This window comes from Protomyctophum bolini, assembly GCF_963924005.1.
Source record: "Protomyctophum bolini genome assembly, chromosome: 17".
Taxonomy (NCBI): Eukaryota; Metazoa; Chordata; class Actinopteri; order Myctophiformes; family Myctophidae; genus Protomyctophum; species Protomyctophum bolini.
In genome coordinates, this window is record NC_137878.1 from 32,113,387 (window position 1) to 32,133,399 (window position 20,013).

At 47.4% G+C, this 20,013-nt stretch overlaps 2 protein-coding genes across 2 annotated transcripts; one reads left to right on the forward strand and one right to left on the reverse strand.

Moving 5' to 3' along the window:
- Positions 1 to 2,657: 2,657 nt before the first annotated feature.
- On the reverse strand, positions 2,658 to 6,455 carry LOC308331718 (gonadotropin-releasing hormone II receptor-like; the record flags this gene model as incomplete). Its single annotated transcript, XM_080787209.1, has 4 exons — positions 2,658 to 3,085; positions 3,224 to 3,425; positions 5,174 to 5,431; positions 6,189 to 6,455. The coding sequence occupies 4 exons, from the start codon at positions 6,453 to 6,455 to the stop codon at positions 2,658 to 2,660; spliced, it is 1,155 nt and encodes a 384-aa protein (XP_080643335.1).
- A 10,047-nt stretch (positions 6,456 to 16,502) lies between these two features.
- LOC308331719 (importin subunit beta-1-like) lies at positions 16,503 to 19,130 on the forward strand (the record flags this gene model as incomplete). Its single annotated transcript, XM_080787210.1, has 1 exon — positions 16,503 to 19,130. The coding sequence occupies one exon, from the start codon at positions 16,503 to 16,505 to the stop codon at positions 19,128 to 19,130; it is 2,628 nt and encodes an 875-aa protein (XP_080643336.1).
- Positions 19,131 to 20,013: the final 883 nt, after the last annotated feature.

Consider the following 20,013-nt stretch of genomic DNA (forward strand, 5'->3'; position numbering starts at 1 on the left):
CTTACTACAGGTCAACTGGTAGTGGTCCTACCCCCCCCACCCCCAGCCATGCCGGTCCGCGAACATTTTATATCAGCCGGTCTGTGGTAATAAAAAGGTTTGGCACCCTGCTGTAGGAGACTGTCCTCTAAGATCTGTGATAGCTGCCAAATGCAATAGATTACAATAGGGTGGTCATTACATTACTATTTTTGGCCTGTGAGCAAAACACATCACATTGTGTAGGATGACCTGATGAAATTCAAATAAACCTGTTCTAGAACAAATGTAAATACATGTCTAATGCTGCATTCACGCAGGAATATACCAAGATACAGTCTACCATTCATTGATATACAAAGATACATCCAATGTTTGTAGCTGCTGCAAAAGCTACAAACATGCTACAAACATGCTACAAAGCGACAAAAAAGTTGAGCTAGTTTCAACTTCAGCTACAAAGATACAAAGCTACAAATACGCTGCGTAGCTTTGCATCCTTGAATCTTTTGCGTCTGCCAGTGTAAACGCAGCATAAAGGGCCTTTCAAACGTGAAGCGATATAACGCACCTATAGTTCATACTGATGATCCAGGCAACGCCTGCGTTCCTCGCTTAAAGGTGCTTTCAGATGGGCAGCGATTAACGTGCCTAGCAATAGGCCTACATTTTCAATGAGAGGCCTGCAGTTTTTTTGTACGCACAGATTTACGTGAGCGCGCAGTCCCATGGAAATTAGGCGCGCGTGCTTGTTTTGTGCACAGTACACACGCCCGCAACTGACTAGACCTGGATTGACGGATTGTGTTGTGTGCTTTTTTTTATGCTTGCGTTTTCGCACCTCTCATGAAGACCTGGAGCAGAACTGCATGTCGTTGATCCAGCCGACAATTGCGAGAGGCAACAGTTTGGCCACGCGAGACTAACTGTGAGAGGGAGACAGACAGGAGAGGCAGGACAGAGGGATTGACATGCAGTAAAGAGTCTCAGATTCAAACCTGTGCCAGGATAGCATTATTTCTGTGGACTAGGGCATTCATTAAAATAAATTATGCATCGATGCATCAATTTCATTAACAAGTCGATTCAGATTAGGAGAAGTTGAAAGTAAAAACAAAAAGAAAATTAAAAAAATATATATATTTTCAATTGTTTTCCCCATAGGCCTATCATATATTTAGTTTGTAGAGAATTCAAACTGTAGGATTGATTATTGTCACGGACATAAGTCATTCTTTCTCTTTGCATTCCGCACCAGAGCGCACTCGCCTATTAGTTTGCATTGCATTCTGAATGCATTAAGAACCTAACTGCTGTGTGTGGCTCTCAGCGGTGTCCCACTATTGACTGGCTGAATTTGAACTACTTGTCAGAGAAGTAACAGATAGAAGCGCGCAAACTTTATCCCCAAACTATACTTTACTGTCTGACAGTCAACTCGTTAATGCCCTACTGTGGACATGTCCATAATCCACAGCACTCATCGCCATGCTGGCTTGTGGTGGACTTTTTTAAACAAATGTTTGGTGTAGATCTCAGACAAAAATACATTGTTTTGTCTTTCAAAAAGAGGCCACTGTTTAAAGAGCTGTGTGTCAGGTGTCGTGAATTGTGTGAGTAGGTATTGCAATATACTGCACACAACATATTGCACAGAGGCTGTGACATCTTAACATCAGAAGACCTGAATGCTTTGAACGACAACTCTCTGCGTATCAGCAGCCAAGTGTCCTGCTGGTTTAAGGCAGTGAGGTTTTGTAGAGAGAAGTTACATTCAATTGGGTCCAATCTGTTTGAGAGGATATTGACTTATGGCACACATGTACTTTCTGGGTGTTCTCATTCACAGTATGTATGGTCCCAAAAAAGGTTTAGAAGTCCGGCCCTGCTTATATTATATCTCACACATACATGCATCAAAGCCAGGAAAAAAAGCTCTTGCACCAGTTGCACAACGATCGTCTCTTTTTGACTACAATAACAAAGTGAACCGTGCCATGAAAACATATTTCACAGGTTTGTTTCCACATAATTCACCTGGACTGGGTTTCATATCCGGTTCCCAGGACCTAATTTGGGCCCTGCTCTACTCTGATCAGATCTTAACTTTCTAAATTCCTATATTAAAATGGTCTAATGGGTGGGGCGGATGACTCAGACATAACCAGAGTTCACTATGACTCAGACATAACCATATGTGTTCACTATGACTCAGACAGACATAACCATAGAGTTAACTATGACTCAGACATAACCATAGAGTTAACTATGACTCAGACATAACCATAGAGTTAACTATGACTCAGACATAACCATGCATATAGTGTTCCCACTGCAGGAGAAGTGAAGCCGAGCGGCGGCCATTGCTATCACTGCGCTGTATTTCGAACTCTCTTAAATGCCCTCAAACTTCTTTTTTGGGGCACTTTTAAGTTACTTTAGAAAAGCATTTAGTTCTTTAAATATATAAAATAGTTGAAATATCCGAGTTAATCAGCTATTAAAAAAGAAAAAAGAATATGGTATTTTCTCATGATGTACCTTCCTCTTCAAGGGTTGTGGCTATAATGTAAACCAAAATAAGTCACAGAAATGCATGGGTTGCGTAAAGTTCCAGGTTATGGAAGGTCCAGGGTTACCCTTCGCAGTCACAAAGACACTCCTGAATCCTCCAACGCCTAACCAAGATTGACACTGGACTGGTCAGCGCTGGGGTCAGACTCCACATCTCTGGCAGCTCCGGCTCTCCTTCCGGAGAAGCGATACAGGGACCCGGGCGAAGCCTGAGCGTCGGAGCGCCGCCGTCTGCCGCCGCAGCAGCACGCCATTGCGTCGGCCAGGTCGGCCCGGAAGGAGGTCGTGTAGAAACCATAGATGACCGGGTCACAGCAGGTGTGCAGGTTGCCGAACACGAACAGGATGTGGTGCACGTATTCGGGCGTGCGGTGCAGCATGTCCGGCTGGAACCAGTACCAGATGCCCAGCAGGTAGTAGGGTGTCCAGCACACCACGAAGGAGGCCACGATCACGATGGTCATCTTCAGGGTCTTCATGCGCGCCTTGGGGATCATGTCCGCTCCGCTGCGTCTCAGACAGGACTCACCGCCTGGAAAAAAAAGAAAGAAAAGAAACCCCACAGTTATAGCACCACCATGAGGCTGATTTGAAAACATTTAAGTGGCCTGTTTTCCTCTGCCTATTAAATGGGAATTTGCATGCATAATTCCGTGGAAATCCCGTATACCTTTGCTCTTGGTCATCTGCCTGCTGACCTCCAGGAGGATCCTGGTGTAGCAGCAGGTGATGACCAGCAGGGGGACCACGTACAGGGTGACAAAGTGGAACATGTTGTAGGCGGTCTCCTGCCATTGCTGCGTGAAACTGCCGTGCGTCACGCACTGAGTGAAGTCCCTGCCCTCCGGCTTGATGGCCCTGAAGATCAACAGCTGTGGACATTTTTTAAAAAACAAAAAATGTGAGCATGTACAGTACATCTGCTATTTTCACTATTTAAAACAATGCTTGTAATCAGCTGGGATGCACCTGGTCGCAGATAGAGAATAATGCCAGTGACCGAGAACTCTGGACTGGAGGACCCTTGTCGACGGCCTATACCCCAGTAGGGGTGTCAGGCGTAAGTAAAGTAAAGGTGTAATCAGCTCGCATAATGTAGTCAAGACTTCTGCTTACAATTGCATGTCCTAGTGTGAGGCGGGCACATGGGTTGGTGAACCAAGCCGGCGTCCGGTTCCAGCGCTAGTTTATTCCGCCCCTCTATGCCCAGAAAAGCACAGGGCTATAGTAACCTACAATAGTTGTCATAAATGTAGTGGAGTGAAACTCGATCAAGTACATAGGCCTACTCAAGAAATGTTTACTTGACGGTAGGCTACAATACTCAAGCAGTAGGCCTACTTGCTGCTGTCGACTATTACCATGTGAATCATGGATCATATAGTTACAGATGTGAATCTATGGTATGACGCCTCCACAAACTATGACAATTAGTGTTCCCAGTCTGGTCCTATGCAAACATAATTAACGTGCTTTAGTTTAGATGGTGACTTGCCTCCCTGTCTGAGCTGCAGTCTCACTCTCATTCATTCTGATGCGTATGAAGGGCCGACTGCCAAACCACCATGCAGGCTCCTGGCTTGTTTACCGTAAGTCATAAAGGATAGTGCTGTCTGCTGTTGCAGGGCAGCATACCATACGGTTTTAAGAACTTGTTAATAACGTATATTTATTTCGTCAGCACTTTATTTCATGATGTATTTTTACTTGTATTATTTGCATCTCAATGTTTTACCTTCTATTGTTTGTTTCATGCCTTTGTTTTAACATGATTGTTTTACCTTGTTGTACAGCACTTTGTAACATTGTTTCGAAAGGTGCTCTATAAATGAAATGTACTTACTTACTTACCTGCTATATGCTTTTTCCCCGTTCATGTTATTTATTAGAGCGGACACGATTTATAGGAACCGCTGCCTTTCTCTCTCTCTCAATCTCTCTCTCTCTCTCTCTCTCTCTCTCTCTCTCTCTCTCTCTCTCAAAGGGCCACTTTTGCAACAAGATCTTATTTTAATGATGTTTGGGAGACACACTTTCCTGGAGTTTTTATGTGGGTAATTTGTGTTTTTAGATATTTCAGTATTTCAAAGTGACACTGAGCTCACTTCCTTCCTGGACTACAATTCCCATAATGCTTTGGTGCACTGCTCCTCCTTGTGGATAGGGGGAGGGCTGTCTTACGAGACAACGTCCTAGGAAAAATAAAGAGGAAGGTGCACGGAGGTGTGGCCCGGTCTCCTGTGGGATGTTTGCACATGCTCAGTGTAAACAGGAACTGCAATGATGGAGTTTTCCAGCAGAGGTGCTAGAGGTGCATGAGAGTTGCTGACCCTGAACTGAAATAATAAAAAGAATATCAGGGGTTTAGCGGTGACGAAAATGGAGCCCTAAATCTAACCCTAACTCTAACCCTAACCTTAATCTTAACCGGCCACATAAGTCCCCCTAACCAACCGGCCACTAGTCAGTTGACAAGGCAAGTCGTTACTGGTAGTCGTGACTCGTGATCAACCACACAGAATGCAATACTGAGATCTTGGTAGGTCTGTAGATGGTTACTGAGACCATTAAACATGATTACCCTTTCAGTGCATTTGATGGCATTGGAAACGGGACCCACCTGCGGCGCTGCCAGCAGCAGGCTGAGGACCCAGGCCAGCAGCAGCATGCGCTTGTTCCTGCGCCCGGCGTCCAGCGAGTCCAGAGGGTGCAGGATGGCCTGGTGTCTGTCCAGGCTGACCACCACCAGGATGAAGGCCGCCGAGTGCATGGCCGACAGCTTGAGGAAGCACAGCAGCTTGCACATGGCGTCGCCCGCGTACCACTGCACTGTGACGTTCCAGATGGCGTCCAGTGGCATCACCACGAACGTCATCACCTATCAATTGAATACGGTGGTGGGGAAAAAGTACTCACATTTTTGTTACTTATGTAAAAGAAATAAAAGTCCGGAATTCAAAGTGGTATCAAAATCTCATCATGCAGAATGTCCCGTAATATATTTTCGAATGTATAAAAATATTTTGGAATTAGCAGATCTACAAGCTCACAATGGGTTGTGATTTTGTAGATCGGCTATTTTCAAAATGCCGAAATGAAGTGGTTAATGTATATATTTTTTAAAGTCACTAAAGATTTCAAATACATGTAGTGGAGTAGAAGTAAAAGTAGGCTATTGGAAATACTCCAGTAAAGTACGGTACCTAAAAATTTAACTTTTTTTAAAACTGCATAGATAGTAAGCCTTGCTGAGCGGCCCGAGCCATGAGGCCCATATAGGGCAGGAGCCTATGCAGTATCTCCTGTTTCTGTAGCATGAGGCAGCTTTATGTACAAGTACGCCCCCTCGACATGATGCTACAGTGTGGGACGGTGGGACCGGCCGGGGATCACACCCTTACCTCCCAGTCTCAGGGCGGACACTCTACACTCTACCCTGAGAATGGGAGGTCAGGGTGCGGTAGAGTGGTAGAGTCTACCACAAGGCCATTGAGCTATAGTAGATAGTGCGGTGGAAGAAAACAGAGAGAAAAGAGGGTGCCTGCTAGGAGCAGGCATCCCCCACGCAATGTGTAGCAGGCTGTTACTGTGCTACACGTACACGTGCATGCCCCCCAATGAAATGAATCACTCACTAGGTCGGTGGAGGCCAGCCCGGCAATGAGTGGGCGGAGGTGCTTGGCCAGACGCCGTCCTCGTCCCCACAGCACGCTGAGCAGCACGGACAGGTTGCTGACGGCGGCGAACACAAACAGCAACAGGGTGGCAGCTACGCGACACTGAGCCGCCACCGTGAAGGCCGGACGCTCCCAGTCCAATGACCCGTTCGTCCACGAGGAGGTGTCAGAACTGTTTCCTGGAAGAAGCTCGACGGGGTCCCAGAAGGACTCGTTTGCAGCCATTCTGTAACGAGGAGGACACATTTAACCACTTATAAATACCCCTGAGACATTATACATCATATATCATCATCATATGTGATTGGTTGGTTAAATGTATGTCATATTTGGCAGACATTTGACCTAATTTCTCCTTTCATTGTCAATGGCGTATATTGAGACGTGTGGGGACAAAAGCTGTACATAGGAGGGGATAGCGGCTAGACTTTACATCACCATTACCTCACCTAATCAACATGAGCTAGACTCTAGCTCGTGTTGATTGGGTGATGTAATGGTGATGTAAAACAAACGATGCCAACACAAACATTAAACGCCATTAACAATAAAGAGACAATATGACGTAATGAGGCACATTATGTTTCCCTTCATTGTCAATGGCGTTTACAAAACAAACATTGAACTAAAGACAAACATTAAACCTGTGTATAGGAGGGGCTAGCGCCCCTAAAAAATAGTACAGGGTTTGGTGATGTTTTGTTCTGTTATTGCTGCAATCAGCTTTGTGTTTGTTTACGGGCTAAAAGAGCTCCTACTGAGTCCTGAGCCTCTTCACTGTACAATAGATGTGAATGAACACAAATGATCAATTTGTAATCAATGGAGCAATTATTTTTGAGGGCGCTAGCCACTCCTATGTCCATGTCCAACACAAACATTGTCCTAACACAAACATTAATTGCCATTGAAAAAGAATGGCCATTTTTGTGTAGAAACAGACTCAAACATTGAAAACAAAAGTGAGGACGCAAATTGTGATTGGCCGGAATGAGATGATATATGATGTACGATGATAAGAGCTCCCCTCACTTAGGTGTGATTTATTATTTATTGCAAACCTTCGGGTTACACAAGGTAACTAACTATACATCACAGACCGCTAATAAAGTGCCAGAAGGGGTATACAATGCATACATGTATTGGCCTTTAGCCCCTGGCCTTGAACCCCATGTGCAAAAAACAATTGACGTACAATGCAAAATAATAGCTTTAATCTTCAAACTGTTATGTTTTTCAACTGTTATGGCCTGGCTCTATAAGGCCACAACCACAACAACAACAAAAAGGGGGGGGGGTGTTTAAGGTTTAAGGATTAAGCAATTAACCTAGAGTTTCCAACTTAACCTGGCAGGGAAACATGCTGATCATTAAACTGAACTCAAACAGAGGCAAAGCAACAAAAAAGCAATGCTCTTGTAGCCACCACCACACCTGGGTGAGCATTGCAGAGCAGGTGTTTTATAATTATTGGGAGACACTGGCCAGGTGTCTCCCCTTTCACTGATCATATCTGGCTCCACCCTCCAAACCAGCACTGTGATGGTTAAGCAGTATCAGCACACACACAGTTGGACATACAAGGTTTCCACCCGACAGTGACAATATGAGAAATGTTGAGCTGCGTCAGACATTCAATCTGCATCAGCAAGACTGAACAGAAGGAGAGCAGGGCAGACGACACACTGAACAAAGCCAGATGGATAGCAGTGTTACAAGAAGATAACATCGCACGTACACACAGGCACACAGGCACACACACACACACACACACACACACACACACACACACACACACACACACACACACACACACACACACACACACACACACACACACACACACACACACACACACACACACACACACACACGCACACACGCACACACACAAGAAATACTATTTCTCTTTTTTTACTTGAGTAAAAGTATCATTACCACAATATAGAAAGACTCCAGCCACAGTGTTGTGGGATCTATAACACTATATGTTTGGTCCAGCCACAGTGTTGTGGGATCTATATAACACTAAGGGCTGTATTTTGCGTGTCTTAACCAGGTCTTATTCCCTAACTTGAGTAAACTAAAGACCTGGAGAATCAATGCCATTTGGCTATTCTGAGTGGCCAAAGAGCATTGATCACGCCTCCAGGTCTTTAGTTTACTCAAGTTAGGGAATAAGACCTGGTACTTAAGACACGCGAAATACAGCCCATATGTTTGGTCCAGCCTCACAGTGTTGTGGGATCTACTGTATATAACACTAAGGATCTTTGAATGCTCCACAAAGACCTGATTAACAAATAACTGCTCATCTACAAACAAGTATAGCCTGTATGAGTTTATGACACACTTAAAGGGAGTGTAATGTTGATATATGTCATGTTATTAAATAACTTTATGACACACTTCAAGGGAGTGTAATATTGATATTGTATAGTGATATGTCATGTTATTAAATCAATGCTTAATAGCTCTATTGTGATATTACTACCTGTGTGTGTGTGCTTTTAGCACAGGGTGTGTGATGCGTCAGTGCAGTAGTACTGTGTAGAAGTGCTTGTAGTTAGTGCATGTTGCATGCTGCTCCTGCTTGCTACTCTCTGCTTTCAGCTACTGCCGTCGGCTAGCCCTCCTCGCGGGGGGTGAAAAGAGGAGCTGAGTTGCGTAAGTCTCCTCCTGCCGGTACACAGCCTCTCCACCACCAAGACTCCTGCAGTGCCTCCTCGTGGCCACACACGGATATGTGTCCTTGCGGACACCAAACTAAAATGCAGGGGATCTCGGAGCAGCAGTGGGCCCCAGAGGTGAGGTGTGCAGGCCCACCGGTGTGTGGACACGCCCTGGCACCTTACCAACCACTGCCCCAGTTATGGGTAAATAGCATGGGCAGGTGGAGCTCATAGCCGAGGCAACCCACCTAGGAGAAGGACACTCCGAATTAAAACCAGGACTGTGAGGAGTTGCGCCCCACAGTTCTTATATAGCATTGTAAAGTCAACCATGGAAAGTCTAGTCATTTCAAAACCTATACTTCCAGCGGCGGGAGTCCGCAGGAGCCTAGCAGCGGACCGTAGTGCTGGTCCTCCCCCGGGGGGACAACATGACGATTGGACCTTAAACCCGCAAGGGAGGGTTCAGTCCGAAAACAGCACACGGTCTAATGCAATCTTGCGTTGCAGGAAACCATTTATAATGGGAACCTTCAACGCATGCACGGTCAGAGAAGATGGGAGGTTGGAGGAGCTCACACACTGTGCAGAGAGCAGAGGAGTGGAGATCCTAGGAGTCCAGGAGCACAGAAGGGTGCACAATGAGATCACCACCATCAAACACTGCAGGGTTGAGAGTTACACCTTCGTCACCTCCTCGGCATGGAGGAACGAAGCCCAGGCAGCAACCGGAGGTGTGGGCCTGCTGTTGAGCCCTAGAGCACGTAAGACACTGCGGAAAACCCACCGATTCTCAGAGCGGATCCTCATCGCCGAGTTTAGTAGCAGTCCAGTAACAACCATCATGGCAGTGTATTCACCCACCAACGTGGCGTCAGTCGAGGAAGCGGAGAAGTTTTACAGGGACCTAGCAACGGCAGTCCGAAGCGTCCCGGCACACAATTTTCTTGCGATTCTGGGGGACTTTAACGCGAGACTCGGACGAACGGACGCGACATACACTTTCCATGAGGACACAAACCGGAATGGAGCGTACCTTGCCACACTACTCCAGGAACAAGAACTACTAGCTGCAAACACCATGTTCAGAAAAAGAATGGGCAAAAGATGGACCTTCCAGGACCGGCCCACCGGTATGAGACGTCAACTAGACTACATACTAGTGAGACGAAAATGGAGGAATTCCATCTTGAACGCGGAACCCTACAACACCTTTAACTCTGTGGGTTCTGACCACCGGGTGGTATCCATGAGAGTGCGACTTAGCCTCAGGGTCCCCAAGCCAAGCCCCAAGATCCGGCACGACTGGAAGGCATTCGCAGCCGACCCAGGCCTGCAAGCCAGGTACACGGAGGAGGTTAGGAGGCGCTTTGGGCAGCTGGACAAGGGAGCTGAGCCCAGCAGCGAATATGAGAGATTTGTTGTTGCGAATGAGGAGGCGACCAGGCTGTGCGTGCCAATGCTGGACAAAGCCAGAGTGTCCATGCGGTCCAGACATCCGGAGGTTGTAGCTGCACGCAGCAGGGTGGAGGAAGCACGGCTCAACTTTGAGCGCGAACCAACCGTGGAGAGACGTGTTGTACTGAATGAAGCCAAGCAGTTTCTCTTCAGTACATACGACTCCATAAAAGGAGTGGAACTGATGGAGAGCGTACAGAGAGTGCAGGCAGCGCATGGTGAACGGCAATATGGGGAGGCCTGGAAAGTCATCAATGAGATGACTGGGCGGAAAAGAGCTAAGGAGGGACAGGTGGAGGGACACAGCCCAGAGGACAGGGTGACTACCTGGTTCGGCCACTTCCAGGGGCTCCTGGGTACAGCAGAGGATGGAGTTGAGGAGGATGTGCCGGCAATCCTCCAGGGCCTGGACATCGAAGATGGTCCCTTTACGTCCAGTGAGCTTTCCAAGGCGAAATCCACAGTGAGGGAGGGCAAGAGTGCTGGGCCAGATGGCATACCCCCAGAGGTCCTAAAGAACTGTGACCTGGATGACCTCACCCTGGAGTTTTGCAACCTGTCACTAATGAACAACAAACAGCCTGAAATATGGTCTCTGTCCAACATCATTCCAGTGCCTAAAGCTGGGGACCTCTCAAAGCCAGACAACTACAGAGGCATCAGCCTGACTTGTATCACTGCAAAGATTTACAACAGAATGATACTAAACAGGATACGGCATGCCATCGACCCTCTCCTGAGAGAGAACCAAAATGGCTTCAGAGAGAGGAGAACTACCGTAGCACAGATCTTGGCACTGAGGAGAATGATTGAGGGGGTGAGGAAGGATAACTTGACTGCTGTACTCTGCTTCATCGACTTCAAAAAGGCGTTTGACTCGATTCACAGAGGCACAATGGTGAAGATCCTTAAGGCCTACGGTGTCCCTCCCAACTTGCTCCGGGCAATAGAGTCCATGTATGCGAGAACAAGGGCCAAGGTGGTGACCCCAGATGGTAACGGTGAGGAGTTTGATATCCGGGCCGGGGTAATGCAGGGGGATACCCTAGCCCCTTTCCTCTTCATCATAGTCCTGGACTATGCGCTCAGGAAAGCTATCAGTGGACGAGAGCAGGATCTTGGCTTCACCCTAACCCCAAGGAGGTCAAGACGACATCCCAAGGTAGTCCTGACAGATCTGGACTATGCGGATGACATCGGCCTGCTCTCCGACAGCGTGGAACAAGCTCAGGAACTCCTGAACAGTGTGGAGCTGGAGTGTGCCAAAGTTGGCCTTAGGCTAAATGCCAAGAAAACTGAGGTTATCACCTACAACATCTCACCGGAACATCCACCTCTCACAACAGCAGGAGGCAGGAAGGAAGTCAAGGACTTTAAGTACCTCGGCTCATGGGTCAACTCAACCGAGCAAGATCTGAAAGTGAGGAAGGCACTTGCATGGAGGTCCCTGAATGGCATGAACAGTGTTTGGAACTCCAATCTCCCCCGACAAATCAAACTGAGCTTCTTCTACGCAACAGTGGAGTCTGTTCTCCTATACGGCAGTGAATGCTGGACCCTGAAGCCAACCCTGGAGAAGTCCCTTGACGGGTGCTACACCAGAATGCTGCATGCAGTACTTAACATCAGCAAGACTGTACATGTCACTAACATGACTCTGTATGAGGGACTACCGAGGGTGAGCCAGAAAATAGCAGCCAGGAGAATGAGACTAGCAGGACACTGCCAAAGACATCAAGAACTGCCAGCCAGCAAACTGGTGCTCTGGGAACCAACACACGGCCATCGATCACGAGGACGCCCCGTGCTAACATACGTGGATATACTCAAGAGCGATGCAGGAGTGCAAAGTACCAACGAACTGGCCGGATGTATGGAGAACCGAGATGACTGGAGACGACGATGGAGGGCTCGTCTGAGGACGACCTAGAGAGAGAGATTGTGATAGTAGTCATAGCTATTATAGCGTGTTTGTTCAGTAACAGTGCTATAGCTCTATTATGAGAACTAAAAAACATCTCATGGATGCACCTGGGACGTATCCTCAGTGATGTATCCCAAGGTCATCGAGGTTTCCGGTCTGGCAATATCATACCCCTCACTCAGGTGACCCAGCCGGGGTGATCAAGTCCCGACTTACGTCCCAGTAGCTACCCACGATCAGTCACATTAGGGAAAGACAGGGTCATACAGTCCGCCGCTCCCTAACTACTCTGCCGGGACTGGGAGGTCTGGCGCGTGGAAGAACTAGGCTCTGTGTGTATGTGTGTATATATATATATATATATATATGCCTCAGCCTAAAATCTTCATCATTTGAAAAATCCACCGGTTGGTGGCGCTGTAACTGGCCAATGTGAAAAGGGTGGGATATATTCCTCAGCCTATAGTATGAAAGTCTGTGAAAGATTCCACGTAAATTGCATGATGCCTTCATGATTTGAGTCATTTTCAAAAATCCATCTTTAACTCTATACTGTACTTTTAGGCAGACATAAAATAGTACAACAATAGTACAACAAATGTCAGTAACAATGGAGGAATGGAACACCTTTCCAGAATGTAATTTCCAGAACAATGGAGGGGGTGAGCCATTCATTCTCCATCCATGCATAATTTTCATATGACCAACAACAACAAACTTGTTCTCCTTTGACAAACAACATTGATTCTACTATGAGCAATGAGGTAAAAAATAAACATGAAATAAACATGGGGCGAGATATCCGTGCTTTGGGGGCGAGCTATATCCACGGCGAGCCGTCTTTACTTTTCGAAATTCCGGGGCGAGCCGTCTCGGAGGAACTTAAGCAAGACTCAAAGCTTGAAATTGTCAATGCAACCACATTTGTAATTTCCCAGAATTGTGCCTTTCTATAGTTTACTTATAGGCAAGGAAACTATACTTTACTTTTACTATATTTTAAAAGTTTAGTCTGCAATACACATTTATACAATAGGGCCCCTGCTTCATCTCTCTCTAAGGGGTCCTTGGCCTGAAAAACATTGAAGACCTCTGGTGTATACACCTTGCATGAGTTACTGTGAGAATAAAATGTCTTTATGGCATGCGGGTAATAATATGTAAAATTATCAATTTATTCATTATTATTTATGTTTTATTTTATTGAGGATAACTCAATAATTATTATAACTCAATAACATATTATCTAAAGCCAGGAGATTTTTTTCTTTCTTTCTTTCTTTTTCTCATTAAACATTAAGCTATTATGCAGTAGGCTAGGCACGTGCTTAAAATGTATGTGAATAATTATCTGCTTATGTCCATTATGGAATTCGCAACACATATGGTGATTGTGAACTTGTAGGCCCCCCAAAAAGCTTTGTTTTATTCCCCGTAGCCTATCATAGTGTGCTTGCCCACAAGGACAGATCTTCAAGCTGACGACGTGTGTTCTTGTCGGCAAGCGCCGACCGCCGTTGATTGAGCTTAGGGAAAGGCGTGGCGACGATCAGTGCCATCAGCAAGTGTCCTCCACCTCCACCTCCACGGCCCCATGCACACGACACGCACATTAAAGACCGAAGAAGGAAAATCGATGGACAAAGCTGATCAGATGAGAACAGAAGATTATACATGCGTTTCCAATCCACACGTAGAGCGCTGCCCTCTTCATCAATAGCCTATTGCACATATAGCTATACTAATATTATAAAGACTACAATAGTTTCATAGCTATAAATAAACGGTCCGAAAACGGTGATGACTGTTGGTTGCCTATCGCTCTATCCTCCTGCTGTGGAAATTGAAAGTGTTCCCAATAAAATAAACACCACGCAAATAGCCTATAACACTCATGTGTTACGCAACGCAACAGCAGCATCTGCAGGGGAGATTGGGGGAAGACAAAAAGAGAGAGAGAGAGAGTTGGCCGGAGCGATCTCACATGCACTTACCTCAATCTATGCAGGTGTATATTACAGTTTAGAGTTTCACAGAATAATCCACAAAATGTTAAAATCTAGATCCGTGTGAAAGAGAGAAAGGGGGACAAAATAACGCGTTCAGTAGTGACAGTTCCATAGAGCTGTCCCGCGTGCTGAAAGACCGAGCGCTGTCCAAGGTTCTGAAATGAGACTTTGAAGTCTCTATCCATCAATGACGAGCCAAGTCCTTTAACAGATTTCTATCTGACAGCGGGGGGGCGATATCACGGGAATACAAGTAATGGGAGTCATTAATCCAGCGGTTTTCGCGGTCCCGGGGTTTTGTGTGCGGGTCGGTCACGGTTCACAGACTCCATTTTAAGCTACAGATAAGACGACCGTATAGGTGTCAGATGAACTTATCAATAGACGTGTGACGTCACGTCAAGCAAACACTTTTGCTAACTAACACATCACAATGCAGGGCAGACCATGCAGGCACGTTTATCTTCAAGTGTTTGGCTGTGTGAGTAAATTAAGGACCATCTGTATTCCGGATGTCTTGTCATGTGAGATGTGTGTAAGCTATTAATGCTGCCTTGTTCAGGTACATTTCAACATGGGAATGCGGTGCCTTTTCCGTTTTCTATTCTATTGCTTATACTCACTCAAGCAGAAACTCGTGGTCATTCATTGTGATGTTTTGTTTCGGGTCCCCAGTAATGTACTGTAGTAGCAATAAGAATTGAGAATAACATCAAGTGATAAGATCAATAAAGATGGAAGTTTCTTGTTGGTATATGGATAAATTAATAAAGAAATGGATAATTTAATAATTGACTGAACAAACGAATGAACGAATGAACTTAATGAACAAATGAACAAATGAACGAATGGATGAATGAACGTTCATTCATGAACGAATGAATGATTTAATGAACGAATGAATGAACGAACGAATGAACAAACGAATGAATGAACGAATGAACGAATGAATGAATGAACAACGAACGAACGAATGAATGAACGAATGAACGAATGAATGGATTTTTTTCATGTTGAAATATTAATGAGTTGCCATGTGTACTATACCTGGGTTTAGTGATGGTTTTACAAAAGGGTATAGTGTTCTAGGTTAAAGTATCCTTTACAATACTTGAGTAAATGAAGCCTACTCCACCAGGCTGATATAACAGTGATGATATAACAGCATGTACAGTGTTGGCTGTTGTCGCAGAACCCATGAGTGACTACAGCATCATTCCCTGTGACTCACATTCCCATCGATCAAGTTGAAGGCCAACAAATGTCCAGGTTGTGTCAGGGAAGCTGCCTATATGGAATTAATGAGCCGAGAGAGACAGATAGAGAAATATAGTAGTGCAACAAACCCATTCATTTTTCCAATAGATATCCACTTTCCAGACAACGTTACACTGACATGAAGAGTAATGCGCTCCCATCAAACTTTCAGATGCTGTTTTCCTCCCAGTGTGAAGGAAGATTTTTTAGGATGGATGTTTACTGTGATCTCTCGCTCTTGAAATACAGTATATACCTTGTTTTATGTTGTGTGCAACCAATTATGACGATTCTCAAAGCAGTTGTCACCCAAACTCCAGCTCTAGTTGCAGAGGCAGCGCTCCTATGATCACAGCACTAGAGCCTGATCGCACAGCTGTATCCATCAAATCTAATTTATCTTACATGCCCTGGAGGTCTTGAGCTCTACAGTGTTGTTAGCTAAGGTGTCGTGCTGCAGTGCATCTATATAGGTTGAGCGCTCCATGCATCTCCTGGCTTTTCCCTCCTCATGGGTTGATTCCCATCGTCCCACCTGCTTGCCTCTAGTCCCGGGTGCCTGACACAGTGCCCTGCCAGCCTCATCCTTCTCTCTCTGACTTTGTCTGTGCCCCATGGTAGGTCCCTATGGAGGACCACATTTCTGATGTCGTCTGTCCATTTTACACCTAGTGCCATTCACAGCATTCTTGTGTATAGACTCCATCCACGGCCCTTTATTGTTGTGCTGTGAGCAGTGTCAGAGTCCATGTCTAATAGATTAAAATGTTAGGAGGAACTAGTAGAGATTCAGTATAGGCAGGCATGGCAACTGCTTGTGTTGTGTGTGATGTCACGCAATAGCTTTGGACCACCCATATAATCGGTTGGACTTCCTGAGGGAGCAAGCAAACCATTAAGCTTTAGACGCAACTCCAGCGAAGGTAGAAGCAGCAGCCGCCGGTGGAACGAAATGGAGCTCATCACAATCCTTGAGAAAACGGTCTCTCCAGTTCGTAATGAGCTGGAGATGGCGCAGAGGTTTTTGGAGCAGGCAGCTGTCGAGAACCTGCCGACCTTCTTGGTGGAGCTGTCCAAAGTTCTGGCCAACCCGAGGAACAGCCAGGTGGCTCGCCAGGCCGCCGGCCTGCAGGTGAAGAACTCTCTGACTTCCAAGGACGAAAGCGTCAAGAAGCACCACCAGCAGAGATGGCTGGCCATTGACGGCAACATACGGCACCAGATCAAGGCCTTTGTTCTTCAGACACTGGGCACAGAGACATTCCGGCCCAGCTCTGCGTCCCAGTGCGTGGCAGGGATCGCCTGTGCCGAGATCCCGATCAACCAGTGGCCCGAGCTCATACCCCAGCTGGTGGACAATGTGAGAGACCCCTCCAGCATAGAACACATGAAGGAGTCAACATTGGACGCCATTGGATACATTTGCCAGGACATGAATGCGGAACACCTGCAGAACCATGCCGACCTCATCCTAACAGCCATCATCCAGGGAATGGGGAAGGAAGAGCCCAGCAACAACGTCAAACTGGCAGCAACTAACGCCCTCATCAACTCCCTGGAGTTCACCAAAGCAAACTTCGACAAGGAGGCGGAGAGACACTTCATCATGCAGGTGCTGTGCGAAGCGACGCAATGTCAAGACACCCGGGTGAAAGTGGCGGCCTTGCAGAACCTGGTGAAGATCATGTCTCTGTATTACCGGCACATGGAGAACTACATGTGCAAGGCTCTCTTTTCTATCACCATAGAGGCCATGAAGAGTGACATAGATGAGGTGGCCCTGCAGGGCATCGAGTTCTGGTCGACCGTATGCGAGGAGGAGATAGACTTGGCTGAATCCCTAACTGAGGCAGAGGAGCAGGGCCGTCCTCCAGAGAACACCAGTAGATTCTACGCCAAGGGGGCCTTGCAGTACGTCGTTCCCATCCTGACCCAGACCCTCACCAAGCAGGACGAGAATGACGACGACGATGACTGGAACCCGTACAAGGCGGCCAGCGTGTGTCTTATGTTCCTCTCCTCGTGTTGCGAGGACGACGTAGTTCCCCACGTCCTGCCCTTCATCAAGGAGCACATCAAGCACCCCAACTGGCGCTTCCGCGACGCCTGCGTTATGGCGTTCGGCTCCATCCTGGAAGGGCCTGACCTGAACAAGCTGAAGCCCCAGGTGGTGCAGGCCATGCCCACGCTGATCGAGCTGATGAAGGACCCCAGCGTGGTGGTGAGGGACACCTCTGCCTGGACGGTAGGCAAGATCTGTGACCTGCTGCCCGAGGCGGCCGTCACCGATAACCTCCTGCCCCCGCTGCTGCAGTGTCTGACGGAAGGGCTCCGGGACGAGCCCCGCGTGGCCTCCAACATCTGCTCGGCGTTCTCCAGCCTGGCGGAGGCCGCCTACGAGGCCGCGACTGTGGACGAGGAGGAGCCTGACACGTACTGCCTGTCCTCCTCCTTTGAGGTCATCGTGCAGAAGCTGCTGGAGACGGCGGACCGGACGGACGGCCACCAGAACAACCTGCGCTCGGCGGCCTACGACGCCCTGATGAAGATTGTGGAGAACAGCGCCAGGGACTGCTACGCCACCACCCACAAGACCGCTCAGATCATCATGCAGAGACTGCAGCAGGTCCTGCTCATGGAGTCACACATTCTAAGCACTTCAGACAGGATCCAGTACAATGACCTCCAGTTGTTGCTGTGCGCCACTCTGCAGACCGTGATCCGTAAGCTGCGGCGCCAGGACGCCCTGAACATCTCCGACGAGGTGATGGACTCCCTGCTGAGGATGTTCCAGAGCACTGCCGGTTCGGGAGAGGTCAAGGAAGATGCTCTCATGGCCATGTCCACCCTGGTGGAAGTGCTGAACAGTGACTTCCAGAAGTACATGGATGCCTTAAAGCCCTTCTTGTGTGTTGCGCTTAAGAACTATGCAGAGTATCAGGTGTGTCTTCAGGCAGTGGTTCTGGTGTGTGACCTCAGCAGAGCTCTCAGTACCGGCATGCTGCCGTACTGCGACGAGATCATGCAGCTGCTGCTGGAGAACCTGGGGAACGAGAACGTCGACCGGTCGGTGAAGCCCCGGATTTTGTCGGCGTTTGGCGACATCGCTCTGGCCATCGGCGGGGAGTTCAAGAAGTATCTGAAGATTGTCCTGGACATCTTGCAGCAGGCATCCCACACCCAGGTGGACAAGACGGACTATGACATGGTGGACTACCTGAATGACCTGAGGGAGGGCTGTCTGGAGGCCTACACGGGCATCGTCCAGGGCCTCAAGGGAGACCAGAAGCGCGTGGTGCACCCTGACGTGATGCTGGTGCAGCCGTGGGTGGAGTTCATCCTGTCCTTCGTCCACCACATAGCCGATGACGTGGACCACTCAGACGGAGTTGTGGCCAAAGCCGCAGGCCTCATAGGTGACCTGTGCAGCACGTTCGGTACGGATGTGCTGAAGCTTGTGGAGGGTCGTCCGGTCATCAACGACCTTCTGACTGAGGGACGGAAATCCAAGACCTCCACCACAAAGAAGCTAGCAACCTGGGCCACCGAGGAGCTACGCAAGCTGAGGAACCAGGACTGATCGGTATGTCGATGTTGATAGGTGTGGGATGCCCTTGTGATCGATGTTTATTGGTTACCACAGCACAAGTTTAGCTCCTGTCGATGGCAGTGACCGGCCAGCCTCATTATCCTGTAGTTGCTATTTTACCCACCATTGGTACATCCACCCCTCAAACAGATGCTTCTTGGTAACATCCTCATGTTATTCCAGTTAAATGAACTCTGAGGACTGTGCAGTGTAGATCGTGGTCCCAGAGATTAAACAATAAATTAATATACAATTATATCAAATGGGGGTCTTTGGCCCTAATGTAGGTAAAACAAAACGAAGGTCCTTGAAATTTAAAAAAAAGGGTGAGAACCACTGCCTAGGCTGCTGTAACTAGTTACTGTACCTGAGTGAAATCCCCTGTGAAGGCCTGTGGACTGCACTGTACTTGAACTAGCAGCAATACTGCAATATGGCGGCTAAGCCATGCATGGTTTATATTTGAGGGGTGCTGGCCCCTCCTATGCCCATGCTTTGTGTGTACCAAATAGATGATTTGATTGGCTGAGCACGAAATTTGATGTATATGCTGATGTATGATGATAAGAGCGCCCCTCACTTCACACAAGTGTGATTTTTCAAACATCTATGCCTATATGTCCAGCTTTTGGTGTGTGTGTGTGTGTGTGTGTGTGTGTGTGTGTGTGTGTGTGTGTGTGTGTGTGTGTGTGCTAACACAAACGTTGTCCTAATACAAACATTAAATGCCATTGAATGGACAATTTTGAGTGTTCGTGTGTAAGCACAAACATTGCGTAACACAAACATTGAAGACGAAGGGAGGACGCAAATTGTGATTGCCCGGAATGAGATGATGTACGATGATAAAAGCGCCCGGCCTTCACTTCACATG